Genomic DNA, 16,172 nt, shown 5'->3' with positions numbered 1-16,172 from the left:
GCCCAGTGCCTTGATTACATGACCACTCCTCCTGCCCCAAAACTTGTCCACACACACAGCTGGGAATAGTCCCCAGACTCGCAGTCTGGTGCCCCGCCCGCTGGAACACACTGCCTCCATTAGTGACATTTGGTCCAACTCATTCAAATGCTGGATCTCTTCTCAAGGGCAAATACCACAGGCAAGGTAGGATCCATCCCCCATGCTGCTTTTATCACCTTAAAGAGCCTTTCCAGAGAGTCTAACAAAGTCCATTCTCAAGATCCATATCCATCCTCCCTGCCCACTGCTATATCTGGGAAGCATTCGCCAACACTTTGTTCGGAGAGCTTCTACATACAAATAAATTGCATTTGTCTGAGCTGTTCCTCCTTTCCCTGTTTTTTGCAAGGAAACTTGGCCATTAGTTTCAATCAGATCCTTGAGGCCTTCACGCAGGGTGGAGGAACAGAGCACACAGCCAGGAGAAACGCGTTGTAGACAAAAGGATGTGCCCCGCAATGGAAGTAGTAGGGGTGGGGTCTATGTTTTCTGCCACCACTGCTGTCTCAGAGGCGAGAGCAGGACCTGGCTCTGCTGATCCCGACAAGAGCAGGACACAGTGGATAGGCTGAAGCAGCTGCCGTGGGGCAGGCTGGACTCCCCCGCCCAGCCCAATCGAGCCTTCTAGCTACCATGGGTTCCAGCGGAGACATCCAGCCCTGGGGAGAGGCAGCAGCATATGTGCCAGTTGCCAAGTGGGGATGGGGGAAGGATCAGGGCACTGGCATCTGGGTGGCGGGCATTGGTGCACAGAGCATCGACCATCCACTGCGGGGTAAGGGGGGGAACCGCACTCCAGCCACCCAGGAACTGCCGGAGGAATTGCTGTAGGAGCTACCATTCTGGTAGCCCCTGCACAGCCTGAAGCCGGCTGCCCACCATCCACCCGTCTCACTAGCTCCCCTAACCCCCTCCATTCCCCCCATTCACAGGGAGTTTCTGCCCTATCTTGGTTCAGAGGAGGCAGCTGAGGTCAGAGCAGGTGCACATCATTACTTATCAAGCAGTTCAAAGCAGCTGACCTCTCTGAAGGATGACGCAGGAGAAAGTGGTTGGGAACAGCTGGTTCAGGCAGCCATGGGGGTATAACTTGGGTGTCCCCTTAGTGTGTTATTCTGTTTTGCTTGTCCTGCCACGTAAGGCAGAATTCAGCTTCGGGACTCTGAACACTGATGTTTTTAGTTTGTGTCACTAGAAAACCAATAAATACAAGCCCCAGAAAGAGGTGATTTTCCTCAGCAAAGACCTTTGTGACCCGTGTCTCTTTAACAGCATTGCCCTGGGACTGCCACAGAGACTTATTATGAGTACACTACAGTAAAAACTCGAGCCCTTGTGTGGCGGATATAACAATATTCTAGACAAACCTTGTGGAATTAAGTTTAATACCTTGGGGAGTCACTGTATTCAAATTGTGGTTGTGTGTGGTGTTGTTGTTGTGTGTAACCTCTCTAGCAGATTAACTAATGCAATCTCTGGGAAGGATTAGGAACTTCAGTGGACTTCTGGAGACAATACGTGTTAAATGTATTTCCTAGGAGCGGTGAGGGGAATTCAAATGACCCACCTCAGTCAGAGTCCATCCTTTTGAAGCTGCACCTGGAGAAAAACCCATTGCCTACTACGTATCTGCTCCTAGAAACTCCAGATCAAAGACCACCTAACTGGGTGAAGGACTGACTAAACTTGCCGCAAGTGCTCAGAAACGTCCGACAAACTTAAGCCAGAGAGATTGATACGGTCACACAGGGAGTCTGTGGGCAAGACAAGAATTGAAACTCCTCTCTTCTGAGTCCCACTAGCGCATCCGTCCTCTCGTCTTTTGGATGCAGCCTTAAAATCTCAGGTTCTGTTCACATTCTGTGGACATTAAAGATCCCTCGGCAGTTTCAATAACAGAAAGTGATTGACCGAACTTTGCACACCCTCCTCATCCCAGTGTTGTGCAGGGTGCTGACTGGTTGCCACCTTCCCATTTCAGAAGTGGCTAGCATATCAATAAAGCTGTTTATGCTACGGGCAGCTTTTCACTGCAGTGTTAGCTTGAAGGGTGCCCCTTACCAGACTCCCGACCACACACCAGAAACCCTAGCTCCAGTGGTGCTTTAAACTCAGGCCAGTTGGCCTGTTGGGGAGCGGGTGGGTTAAAGCTTGAGGCTTGAGCTAGTAACGGCAGTGGGGATGTAGTTTGAGTATTGCAATGTGATGGCTCTCACTCGAGCCAGGCTAACTCCGGAGGTGTTAACTTGAGTGTAGATAACTCCAGCGACCTGTGCAGCCACGACGAGCCCTACAGAGTGCGTGTGAAATCCACAGTACGTAGCTAGCTCCTGGCAGAGGCGAGGGAAAGGACTGGACAGTAGCTATTTATAACACAGACTAGTGCAGAAGCCCATCTCAGGCTGCATGGGAGCCTTCCATGGATTTTCTAGCTTCAATGATGGCTGGTAGATCTGGAACTAATTTTGGCAGCTGTTTGAGTATCCAGGGAGGCAGGCGTCTTTTGCTTTCATTCACATAAAGGATTTTTTTGTAACTAATGACAGAAATGACAAAAATAGCTTTTACTAGGATTGGTTTTCAGGCTATTAAGGAAAAGAGACGTGTTAAAAAATGGCTGAACCCTGGACACACTGAAAACCCTGCTCAGCGGCAGTCACCAGCAGTTTATCAGTGTTGCATTGCTCTCATTTCCTGACCTCTGGCTCAGACACAGGCTTGCAGCACATCCAAGAGAAGACAAGAAATCAGGCCCAGAAAGCGTGTGTGTGTGGGGGTGTCTACAGTGGTTGTACATCTCTCTCTCGTCATTCCTACAGGGGCTGTAGCGGACTTGTACATTTAAGAGATCTGACATTCAAGTGACCAACCTCATTCTCTGGCTCCTGTCCTTAATGTAAAACTTTCCACTTCCGCCTGCTGCTTTAGCACCTACAGTAAGATCTATAAAAAGAACAGGAGTACTTGCGGCACCTTAGAGACTAACGCATTTATTTTAGCATGAGCTTTCGTGAGCTACAGCTCACTTAAGATCTATGCAAATTTCAAACCTAGCACAATGTAGTGCAGCACACGGTAGCATTCTGCTGCATTATCCAGTTGTTCCACAGTTTTACTAGGCTCAGTGGGAGCATAAACCTTGCACTACAAATAACGGTTAGTGCTAACTTGCTAACCATGTGGCTTGATCAGCACCCACAACCAGGCAGTGATTTCATAGTCAAGACAGTTTATGCACACATATGAATCAGAACAAAGCTTGGGGCCTTTCTGGGCAAAAGCCACCAATCTCCATACAACATTGATCCATCAGTGCCAGTTTAACATGCCTCTCGGCTATTACCAGACACTAAGAGATCAGTAAAGATAATTCAGTCCAGTGGAAGCAGGGGAGGGAACAAACCCAGCACAGATGCACAAACAAGGCTCAAAGGGGTCATTTGTCTCACCGAATCCAACTCTTTTTTTCCTGCTTTCCAGGTGCTCAGCCCTAGCCAGCCTCCATTGCCTGCAAAGCGGATACGGTAGGTCTGCTTATCAAAAGTAACAAGCGTTGACTACAACTGTAGCAGGAGTAAAACTAGCAAGCATCGAGGAAGGGACCACACTAGATGACTAGGCTCTGCCAGCACAAGCATTAGACATACCGCTCTGGGACAGATCCACATATACAATAAGACAGCATCTCCTCGCTCATTTCAGGCCACATGCTGCTGCCAGTGTTCACACCGAATATTCCTGTACTCTGCAAGTAGTCCCAGTGGTGAGTAAGGGTGTCAAAGGCCAGCCCATTATTGTTTTAAATCTGAGAAGATTCACTGGGCTTGCCAGCCATGGCTGAGTGTATTTAACATGGGAACCGCCATACGTCCATCACATTTAGTGTCCTGTGTCTGGAAGATGATGGCTCAGCCTGATCAATCAGAGGAAGGTGAAGCCTTGACCCATTTGTGCAGCACTATACAATCCCCTTGCAACACACAATTGACAACCTAAAGCACAAAATGTGATTACCCTTCTCTTAGCCTGCATGACTACAGTGGTTATGAAGGGTCATAACATTATCCCAGTGCCTTTTAGAAAATCCAGCCACAGCATCTGGATCTGTTGACCCTTCAGGGCAATAAATTTCATAGGCTGTCTGGCGTAAGGAAATCAAGAACGGAGGCATGGGGTGGAGAGGGGAAGTCATGCAGAGAAACCTGCCTTATGCAATTACTCAAGTGACTGACAAATATCAGTTGCATAACAGAAAGGTCTTCCAAGGAATCTGGAGCAGAGTTGTACTGGGCGAATTTGGGGTTCCTTTGAAATGGGCTCTTAATGTGGCAGGGTGTGTATGCAAGGTGGATGGATGGTCTCTTCTATTGATTTCACTTGAATGACTAAGATTAAAATAAAATGACAAGACCAATGTAGAGTAAGCAAAGAGGAGGCAGAAGAGACAGTCCGAGATTGGTTTGGGATCCCTAGATCCCAGAGACCACTGGTTCAAATGCTGTCAGGGCTGAGTTAGGCAGATTAATTAAGAACCATACAGGTTACCATCTGGAGATCTTTCTGATGGGACCTTAAAAACCTGACGTCCTAACTGCTCTGTCTGGATGTTTTCAGAAAAGCAGGGATTTGGCCAAAATCTGCCCTCCTGCTGTAGGACAGTTGGTTCCTGCCCTTCACTCCAGAGGAGAATGTCAGGTGAGAGTGTGCTTAGAAGTTACTTAGGTTCAGCTCTTCTCTTGGTGGGCCATATCCAGAGACCCCTACTCTGGCAACATACCCCTTAGCTTTCAATGGGAGTGAGAGTGGGCACTTTTCTCAGCCTGCTCTAGAAACGAAGTCCACATGCTGTCCGGACTCAAAAAATTTACCCCTGGGGTTTGATTTTATTAATAAGGAAAACAAAGTAATGAAGTTCAGCTCAAACCTTCTCCTCGCGCTTGACTGCTCCCAGCGTCCCTCCCTCAGAGCTCCTCAGCCCACATTCTAGACCCTCTCCCCTCAGAGAGCCACTCCCATTTCCCTGCATTCGGGTGGTGTTAATGAGCCCCCTGACTCAGTGAGTTAGCAGATCCCACCTAATCTTTTCCCAGAAGGATCATCAGCTGCTAACAAGGTGGGGTGTCTCAGGCAAACATTGCTGCTACAGGGAGTTTTGCCTGATTATCACTTCAGGATTTAGTGCATGGAAAGAAAACTGACCCTCTGCCTCAAATAAAGAGACCAGTTCTGAAACCGCACAAGGCAAAACATTTTGCCTGATCGTTTAGACAAGAATGGGTCAGACGACAGACCTCAACTGACATGGGCACTGCAGGCCCTCTCTCAGCTTGCAGATGTCATGGACAGAACAGCATCAGTAGGCTTTTCCCCATGGGGCTTGGACTCTTTTTTATCTTGGAAGTGCTCATTGGAAAGTTGTCTGGAAAGACGGGCATCTTTGAAAGTCCCATCAAGAACCTGAAGGCTAGGGCTAAGAGAAGTGGCATTTTTATCAGCTGCTCTCTTCCCAGACAGACAAGGTGGGTGAAGTAATATCTTTCACTGGGCCAACTTCTGTTGGTGAGAGAGACAAGTTCTCGAGCTTATACTGAGCTCTTCTTCAGGTCAAAGACAAGCTCCAAAGCTTGTCTCTTTCACCAACAGAAGTTGGTCCAGTGAAAGATGCTACCTCGCCCACCTTGTCTATCTAATATTCTGGGACCAACACGGCTACAACAACTCTCCCTAGGCAGTCAGTCACTGGGATGGGGATTTGTGGTGGAAAGTCAAAAGAAATCAAAGGGCATTTCCAGAAGATGAATTATTGACAGGGCTGACATATTGGTGGTTGGTTTAGGGATTTATACGCATATCTCGGGGAGCATAAATAAAATATCGCTCTACTAGAAGAACTGTAAAAACAAAATTAAGAGACTGAATAGCTAACAAATGAATATTGTACTTTGCTGCACCTTTCTCCACACTCCAGTAACAAACGAAGAACAACAATGAATCTATTTCACCTTAATGGACTTGACTGGGGTTTCTTTACAGGGAAAAACAATGAAACATTTACAATGTCACAGCCACACTAATGTAGCAGAACATGCATCAGCAAGGATTTTATTTATGTTATGTTAGGTCCCGCCCCCTTTTCCTCTCCCCCAATCTAAAGATTCCTTTAAGAATGTGATCTGACAACCTTGAATGAAATATAAGGACGACGACGACTAAAGAATTCTTATGTTGACTAGCAACCGCCTGGCGGAGAGGTGGATTACCCACACTGACACAAAAAAACCCCTTCTGTCGATGCAGGATGCATCTACGCCACGGTGCTATACTGGCACGGCTGCAGCGCCAGAGTTTGCTTCTGTAGCATAGACATACCCTGAGAGTCACGAGTTCCAATCCTAACCCTGCCTCTGATCTGCAGTTTGATGTCAATCAAATTACCTCCCACCCCGCCCCTGTGCCTCACTTCTTCTGCCTGTGAAAAACAGAGATAAAGGTACATCCCATGCTGTCTCTTATGCACTGGAGGAGCTCCTGTAAAAAAGAACATCCTCCTCCAGACCTTTCTTTAAGCTTCACCTCTGCTGTGATGCCTACAAGATGCTAGGCAGGGGGTATGCTATAGCTACTCGTCATTACACCAAACGCTGTTTCCATCTGTCACCTCATTGTCGGCAAGGACGGCCCTTTTGATGATGTCTGTGTACAGGGCCTATAGCAAAGTGAGGTCTGATCCCTAACTGGGGCCTTGAGGCGCTACTGCAATCCAAACGTAAGGCACTTGGAGATCTCTGGATGTAAAGTGATGCATTATTTATAATAATGGCTTTGCTCACCCATGTCCACTTGGGCACGAAGTTATGCAGTGCAGGGGTGTCCACAGCTTTCCAAGTATTGCTCTACCTGTGGTTGATTTTCAAAAAGGGTTATTTTTAATCCTTTAACAAGACCGCACACAGGAGTCAGCTAATCACATATGTGTTTTATTGACCTACTTTTTTTCCAGTTCAGCTGTTCTCCTCTCCGCTCTGCTCCCCTCTGGCTAGGTGTAATTAGTTCCTCTCCCTTCTGAATAGGTGGCACTTAAATCTGTTGCTCCCAGAATAGGTGTGATAAGTGGGCAAGCAGTGCGCTAATTACAACTAGCCAGAGGAGCTCAGTAGAGTTAATGCCCCACTGGGAGCTTTGTTTTCTTAAATGTAATTCATATTTATAAGTGGAAAGGTTTTCCAGCAACCACTCCTCCTCTTGATGCATACATTTGCTCCTTGCCTGGAGTGTTAACCCAGCTTCAGTCGCCTCCTTTGTGGCTGGTTAGTGGATGGGCCATTAGAGAGAACAGGACTTTGCCGATGCTAATCTCCCACCTTCCTGAGGATTTATGGCTGCTTTGACACTGCAGGGTCATGTCACCTGGTATTAGACTCCATCTTGGACTGCTCGCATTTTTCCACAAATGGGGTGGGGATTAAACTGGGAAATAAAGGATTCCTGCCATAGGTAAATCCTGTTTAAGGCAGGGAAGTGAGTTAATCAGGGTCGGTTCTTCACTGATTCCCCACCCAAGATGACTGCAGAAAACAGTGATCTGCTGAAGAAAGGACCGGATCCAGACTAGAAGGTGTCTGGCCTGTGAAAGGAATACCTGGCGTTCTAAACTGCAAGCAAGAGCAGTTTGTCTTCATGAAACTCTGCAACCTGCTTAAAACAACATTTAGGGTGAGAAATTACTACTCGTAGCCTGTTTCTTTAGTGTATTAATCTTAGTTTTCATGTTTGCTTTATTTGCTCAGTAATCTGCTTAGATCTGTTTGCTATCCCTTATAAGCACTTAAAATCTACCCTGTGTAGTTAATAAACTTGGCTTTTCCCCCGCTAAACCAGTTTGTGCAATTCATAACTGGGGGGCAAAAATCTGTGCATCCCTCTCTCCGCATTGAGGGAGGGAGTGAATGTCATGAGCTTACACTGGGCCGTTTGCTGTGCAGTGCAAGACAAGTGCTGGGCAATCCCCGAGCCGAGCCTTCCCACTCTGAGCGGATCTCAGGGTCTGTGTCTTTCTGCAGTTGGGTGGAGCCCTACCTGCACGTCTGCTGGAGGAGCCTTGAGAGCCTGGCTCAGTAGGACAGTGTAAGGGAACCCAGACTGGTGGAGCTGGCGGGTTCTGTGGTTCCCCAGTACATCAGGTGATACCCCGGGGTGGGGGAGGGGGCAACCCGTCACACTCCCAACTTAGCAGGACATGGCTATCGACTTTTCACTAATGTACTCGTGCTAGAAAAGGCAGCAGTACAACAAAGAGAAGTAGGGTTGTTATCGCCTTTTCTTTCCTCTGTAGAGTTAGGCAGGGGAAGGAGGACCTGATGAGCGGTTTGTTGAGGGGCACAGGGATGTCCCTTGAATCTTCCTGAGCGATCTCAATGACACTTTCCTGGAGGCACTCTGCAATCCTCTCCCAAAGGTCTCTAGGGACGGCTGCCTTAGTTCTTCCTCCATAGTCAGACACTTTCCCACGCCAGTCAGCGATAACTTCAGCTGGCATCATTGCAGAACACAGACTAGCAGCACGCGGGCCCAGGCAGATTTGGGACACCAGCAGCAGCCGTGCTCTCTCTGCCTTTGTCACCCTCAAGAGTGAGATATCGGCTGAAATCACCCCAGTTGGTGGGAAAGGGTGCCAGGCCTCAGTGCCATTGCCCTATTCTCATCGTTTCACGCAGCTGAGCCGTTTCCCTCCTCGTTTCCCTCGCCCCTGGCGGGCCGTACGCCCCAGGGCCAGTGCAGTGAACGGCACCGTGCACTAACACCCCAAAGCAGAAGTGACAAGAAGCAGGTCTTGTGTAAAACCTATGGGGAGCAAGGGAAGAAAGAGTTCTGAACCGTTGGGACTATACTGACAATGGAAGCTCGGGGTGTTTTATCCGCAGTGGCTGCTGCTCGGGCCTTGCGAGGTTCCCCCTCCACACCCGCAGAATGCCTGAGCCAGAGGAGGAGGAGGAGAAAGAGGAGGACTCGGGATGACATGTTCAGCAGGATCCCACAAGCCAGTGCCGCAATCAGACCATGAGCAGAGGCCTGGAGAATGACTATTTCAGACAATGTGGAGAAGGAATGAGTGGACAGGAGAAAGGTGCAGGAAGAGGAGAGGGAGATGCAGCAAACACAGATGCTGCAGACTCTTGTGGAGCTACAGGTTCAACAACCTTCCTTTGCCGTCCAGAGAGAACATTTTACACCTGCTGCCCACACAAAATATCCCCCGTGCCCTCCTCAGTTACTTGGGCCAGGCAGAGGATTTGCCAATAGGCAAGAAATGAGGTCCAATCAGCGGAGATGATGCAGTGTGGTTATCACATGTGAACCACAAATGCTGGAGACATAAAATACCCAGCACCCAGAACCTTTTGATATTTTTTTAAATAAAAGAATGTATGTGACTCAGTTTCCCCTCCTCCCCCGTATTGTTATCCACCGGGTATGAAGGGGTTAATTTCTTTCTTGAAAGAAGACAAGCAATGGAGTGGGCGGAAGTCACCTAGCATGACTGAATTACAAGGAACTCAATTCCCAGGGGAGTAATTAACGCAAATCCCTACAAGATAAACAAGTCAGCAGAAGTACCGACCTCTGGGGGAAACTTCATGGCATGGTTATGAGCATGTTCAAGAGGCCCAGCAAACAAAGAAATGAAATGATCCAAGAACCCATGCGACCGCTGTGACCAAGAGGGACCGACCCTGCAGGAAGGCTCTGAAGTAGAGCTGGCTGAAAAAATATTCATCAGAATACCAGGAGAAAAAAAGTCCTTTTTGCAAAACTGAAGTTTTCCACGGGCAAAAAGTGAAAATGGCAAAAGCTTCCCAGGAGGGCTGCCAGGCTGAGAACTCTTTGCCTCTCCCACAGCTCTTGTTGATTTCATTTCCAAAGTCCAAGTCCTGGCGGGAAGCCGAAAAATGCCTTTCAGGTCTCCCAAAAAAGGTTTTTTTTCTTGAAAGTCCTTCTTGCAAAAAGCTTCACAGTTCTGACTTTTTGTCCATGTTTGGGACACATTTTTTTAAAATGTCGTACATTTCACAGGAAGGGATTTCCATTTTCCAGCCAGCTCTAGTTGGAAGGATTTTGAAACATGACGAAGATGAGTGACACCTGGTATGACAGATGACAGGTCTGACTATAAGCTAGGTTTTTGTTTTTAAGATCTGTTTTTTCCTGTAATGCTTTTATTCTAAGTCCGTCTCTTGCTTTCTCAAGGCTGGTTGGTCACTGGTTATCTCTGTTGTAGCCCCTGGAAGAGGACAGGAGGGCAAGTACTGAACTAAACTCAGACTTGCTGAAGCGGTCAGAAGGACAGGAGGAATTGCAACCTAAATCCTCCCCAGTCTGGGGAGAGAAGAACACGATTTCTACCCTCATAAAGGTAATAGCTTAAGGTCTGGCATGCCCACAAGGAGGCCACGAAGGGATCAGAGGTACAGTTACCTCAGGAATGGAGACATCCCTCACCCCAACCCCAGCCAGCGCATGATCAGCCCATGCGGTATTTCTCAGCTGTGCCATGCTCAACTAGCAAAGGGGAGAAATGGGTTTATTCCAGCTGTCACCTGCACGTGTGAAGGAAATAGATTAGCCTCTTATCTGCTACAAAGAGTTAATAAAAGCAGCTCACAGCTCCAGAGACAGCAGGCGGGGAAAGCTGTTTCCTTTCTTAACAGCAGAGCGAAGTGTCAATACAAGGCGAGTTTCATTACCGGAGTTTCTGGCTTCATTTCTTTTCTCTAACCCACACGGGCAGCGAATAAACGCCAATGGTCCCTGCTTCCCAAATCCCTTTTAATACACACGGGGAGGGCTGAATAAACGTGGGTCCCTTGTGAATGACGCGTCTTGGTGATATTAACGGCTCTATAATGCTGCTAAACTGTATTCAACTTGAGTTCAACATTTCTCACTCTCCCCAATGCGAGGACAAAACAAATATTGCTGTGGCAAGACTTTTTGTTGTTTGTACAGTGCTTACAGGAGCGTTCGGCATGAAAGCCAAGGAAAAATCAAGTTATATTCCATAGCTCCTCTTTCCCAGGTGGCTTTTACCACAAATTTATATATAAAAGATTCCCATCGGGTAGCGTTAACTTGATGAAAACAATGCAAACATGAATACTCACCACAAGCTGCATTTGATTTACGCTCATGCAGTGACAGCACCATCCCTAGCAGAGAGCTAAATCTAGCCAGCTAGAGAGGCCTGGCTCACTAGACTGCTGGCTTGATACGGAGAGTTTGTGTGACTAAATCACAGGTTTAAACATCAGCCTCACTTTACTTCCCCAAGCGCCCATGTGTGGAGTAAGACAAGGGCGAGCGATAGCAGAGTCAGGCTTTGTATTTGCACCGGCAGCAACAAGTGCCTTGGAAGGGCGATTAAACCCAGAGTGTGCAGGAAGTTTCTTACTCACCGATCCTCAGGGAGTGGGGGCTGGCAGCGATCTTCATTAGCCACACCAGAAGGAGCACCAGAGGCGCCAAGACCCGGGGCATCTTCTATAAATCCTCATGGAGCCCTGCGGTGATCTGGGCATGACATAACTCTGCAAAGAAGGAACGTTGCACGGTTAATGACACCAGCCGTGGAACCAACATAGCTTGCAGAAGCATCCCAATTGAAGGGGACATCTCCTCTTGCCTCCCCCAACCAGAATGACAGTGAGCCAGATCCATTAACTACACATCCCCAACCCACCAGCCATACCCCTGATTGCTACTCCCTGATCCAGGTTCAAGGCCCATGTTCCCACCTCCAAAATCCAATCCAGTATCTCCATTAAAAGATGAGTGGTGGAGGGAACCACTTGGAAACACAGAGCAAAACATTATTCTATAAACTGGCACTTCGGCCCCTAAATACCCATATTGGTACCTACGGAGCATCCAGCTACAGGGCACCTTAGTTTATGTGCCCGTGTTTGAAAACAAGAACAAAGGGATAGAAATTGGCCAGCAATAAATCAGAAGGTTTCTAGCCAGCAGAGGAGTAAGTTTCTGGAGGAGTAGTGGGGGCAAACAATCTAAGTAGTTTGAAGATGGAGCTTGACACATCTGTGAATGGGATTATATGATGGGGTTGCCTGTGATGGCAGGGGAGCAGACTTGATGATCCAGAAGGTCCCTTCCAGTCTTATGAAAATTGCATATTATACAAAAATCAGGAGCAAGCGCTTATGCCTTAGGGCGTCTCCTTGCTTCCAGGAGTGTGAGATTGTTTTAGCCCCCTATTTTAACCATGCCTTGAAGAGATCTGAAGATATAGATCTCTCCGAGGGTCATTGAAATATGGAGCAAAATCTCACAATCACGGAAGCAAGGAGAGACGGCCTAAGGCGCTCGTTGATCATCACAGCCAGAGGATATGTTTTTAAAAGCTGTTATCTAGAAAACAGACATAGCCAAGCAATGACCACTCCGCCGCTCCGAGCCCTGGTTTGGGAGCAAAGCTCTGGTGACTCCATTGCCCTTTGCTTGAACCGGTGGTGGGCAGTGTGCTTCCATCATTAAGCCTGATGTGCTAGTTATCTGTCACGACCGTTTGCTGATCTATAGCATGGGGCTGTTGCACAATTGATAGTGGTTTTCCTTGCATCCCGGGAGGCCGCTGCAGAACTGCATAAAGCTCACAGTGACCAGAGGGGAGAGGAAAGGGGAGGTTTGCAGAGGGGAAGGGTGATAAGGGGTTGTTAATATAGCAAGAGGCACTTATTTCCATACGACCCGTGGACACAGGATTTACATTTGCCTTTGGCATCTTGTTACCCTTAAAAACAGATTCGTACAGAACCAAAAACATACATGGTGCTTTTACACTTGTGGAGTCAGACATGGCCTCAGCCCTGAAGAGCTTTCAGTTTAAACAGGACAAGACACTGGACGGCAAGACTGGAGCAGCGATGGGGAAGAGACCATTAATGATGGGAAGGGCAGGAAGGACTGCTTGGAGGAGGAGGGGGAAACAGTGCCTAGGTGAGACCAAGGAGAGAAGCAGCATGACAGAAGGGGAAACAGAACCCTGTGCTGCTACATAGCTCTGGGATCCAGGGAGCTGCCAGACAGCCAGAGGGCCGGAGTGATGTGAAATGACAAATGAGGGACAAGGAAGGGAAATAGGACCAAGGTGGCAGTGATCTTCTATAAGAACCTTCCTCTGAGGGCTGCAGCAAACCCCTTCACTGCAGCTGAGCTGACAGCGCACACGCACCCAGGCGGGGCATGGCAGGGTCACGCTCACAAGCAAGAAGCTTCCTGGCTTCTCTCTGGGCGGAGATGGGGGACTTTCCGCCTTGAATTCGGTGCAGATCTAAGAAAGCATCGGCACTGCTCAGGGCTGAGCCCTGCCAGATAAGTTAAGTTCCCACTGCAGAGATTAAGCAGAGGATTGACCTCCGGGAGACATTTCCAAGCACTTCACTACCAGGTGGGGGACTGTAGGGTCGAGGGGACCTGGAGACATTCACCCACGTCTCTGATTTTAATCTACCTTAGGCCACCAGTTCAAACCCACCCCAGCTTGGTAATGGCTGGAAGCTGTTACCATCTGATGGCAACTTAGAGACCTGAGAGAAACCAGCTGGTGGGTCTCAGTGGGAAAAGAAAAAGACACTAACTAACTGGCCTCTTTGCTGGCACTCCCAGCAGAGCGACCTAGAATTCAATGGGCATGGGAGGCTGTAATGAACTCCCATCCTTAAACAGGGACCAAAGTCCAGACACACATGGCCAAGGGTGTGCGGTGGAAGCTTGCACTGCTCGTTCCGACGCAGCATCTGTTGTGTGGCTGAGTAGTGATTCCAGGATTGTGCATCTTGGCATGAGCATTAAATTCAGTGGGGCCCTTGTCTATTACAGAAACTCTAGGAGCTAGCACAGTACGAATAACTAGCCAGCTGGGATTGTCATAAACTCTCAGCAAATCCCCACCTGGAAAGCCAACAGCAGTGATTTGAGAACTCTGCGCTAATAGGCGCATGGGTGCTCAGAGCTCCTAAGGAGCCACTGCAAATCTCGCCCCCTTCCCGCACAACTCACTCCCCCAGTCACACCTGCCCCCAGGCCACTCTGAGACTGCAGCAGGGGGACCCTGGGTGAGACACAATTTGGCTCTGATTCAGCAGAGAACCAAACTTAACTTTAAGCACTTGATTAAGCCCCAGGGAAGTCAATGAGAGTTGAACACTTGCTCAAAGTGAAGCACACGCATTAAATGCTCTGCTGAGCAGAGGCCTTTAGGTACCTCATTGCTGTGGCTAAATCCCACCCTCTGCAGCCAGCCTTGCTATGAGCCTTCATAGCACCCAGGGGCTGGGGTGAACGACTGCTCCCCTATCCAGGCTCCTGAGCAGTAGCAGAGCTGTTCAATGGCCCCTACTGCTCCTCTAAGCAACCTGCTCCTGCTATTCTGTGCTTCTCACTTGCCATCCTGGCAAGAAACAAAAACCAGGGGGGGGGGAGAGGAGGAATACAGCAACGATGGTGCAAAACTAAAGGTTTGGGGTTTTTTTAAGAAGTCTCAGCTCATTCCCAATGGTCATTAGGAACTGCCCACCACATTCCCAGCAGAAACAGAACTTTAAAGGGAAAGAAAATGATAGGGAAAAAAAAAAGGAAAACAATCAACATTTCCCACAACATTTTGCAAAGCAGCCGGTGCTCTTAAAACAAATCCACCTGCTGCAGACAGACACAATTACTGTATCATCTCTTAGCCACAAACATGAGGAAACTAGAATAAAGAACCCTGGTTCCTCCGCTCCATACACTCTGATCTCTTGTCACTTCAACGAAACGACATCTCTTCCAGTAAATACTAGTAGTAGTAGGTCTCACAGCTACTCTCCACATACAGCCACTAGAGGCCATCACGGCTCAGAGACAGACTGAGTATCACTTACTGCTGGAGCCGTGCAGGAGGAGCCGGGGTCAGTCAGAGGAAGTGGTTCATTCTAGAAACTGAATGGGCACCACCATTAGAGAAGAGGTGTTTTTCACAGGCCTCATTAACAGCTCCATAGAGAGATTATAGCTTATAGGCGAAACTACTGTCCCTTGCACTGATGACATGATTTCCATTGGCAAAAATGCCCTTAAAATACTAACTTTGAGTATTCCATCCAGTCATTCATCTGACCCTCCTCCAACCCAATGGGAAATATATTTCCTCTCATCTGGTTTCTCTACTGCATGGGGCTAAATTCTGAAGTCTGGAGAGAGGCAAAATTTTGAAATCATGGAGAGTTTGTGGGAGAAAAGACAAAATTTTTGGCTGGTAATTTTGTAATACCCAGAGCTGATTCTTACCATGATAGCTATCAATTTTCTGCTCTGCCACAGACTTCCTGTGTGACCACCAGCAAGTCCCTTAGCTGCTCCATGACTCAGTTTCCCATCTGTAAAATGAGGATAATATCCCTGCCCTACCTCCCAGGGGAGCTGGGAGGAGAAACACATTAAAGATCATGAAGCATTTTGAGATCTACTGATAAAAAGCATTACATAAGAGATTGCAGGTGGGGAAATATAATACCTTATATCACACCCCTCTGAGCTATTATTCCCATTTTAAAGATAGGGAACTGAGGCAGAAAGAGACAAAATGACTTGCCCAGGGCCTCAGGGGAATTCAGTGGCAGAGCCAGATCTCCAGCTATTGCCCCTAACCACTGGAACATCCTTCCTCTCATTCCATTCAAGCCCTCCTATTTGCAAACTGGGGCCAGGATTTTTAGAAGAGACTTAGTCCCAGATCCTGCAAGGTTTTCAGGCCCTAGCTTCCTTTAAGGAACTCCAAATCACTGAAGCCCATACCCTCAGTGTTTGGGTACTCGGTGTGAAACATTATAAAGGGTCTGAGATTTGCAGAAGGCAGGTGGCCAGCACATTCTGAAAATCAGACCCTTTGAAGCTGCCTCATGTTGGTCTCCCAGAACCCTGGGCCCCCTATAATCACTGCTCCCCTTCTGAAAATCCGGCCTTAAGGATTTTTTGTTTTGTTTTGATGACCACTGCAGAACACTAGCAGGGATCGGAGAGCTCTAAAAATGCTACGCGTAGGTAAACCTGTTCCTTAGAAGTGTTTGCAACAGTGGAAT

General features: G+C 48.0%; 1 protein-coding gene across 3 annotated transcripts in view; it reads right to left on the bottom strand.

The window, feature by feature from the left end:
- The window catches only part of GRIK4 (glutamate ionotropic receptor kainate type subunit 4), a 305,039-nt gene that overhangs the window by 195,718 nt on the left and 93,149 nt on the right, over positions 1-16,172 (bottom strand). For all 3 annotated transcript variants that reach the window (XM_044997260.1, XM_044997261.1, XR_006574932.1), the window contains exon 2: positions 11,493-11,624. In XM_044997260.1, coding sequence (XP_044853195.1) covers positions 11,493-11,574 — 82 coding nt within the window. In that variant the 5' untranslated portion in view covers positions 11,575-11,624. The remainder of the gene's footprint in view (positions 1-11,492; positions 11,625-16,172) is intronic.

The sequence above is a fragment of the Mauremys mutica genome, chromosome 22 (genome assembly GCF_020497125.1).
Source record: "Mauremys mutica isolate MM-2020 ecotype Southern chromosome 22, ASM2049712v1, whole genome shotgun sequence".
Lineage (NCBI taxonomy): Eukaryota > Metazoa > Chordata > Testudines > Geoemydidae > Mauremys > Mauremys mutica.
This window is presented reverse-complemented; position numbering and strand designations above follow the sequence as displayed.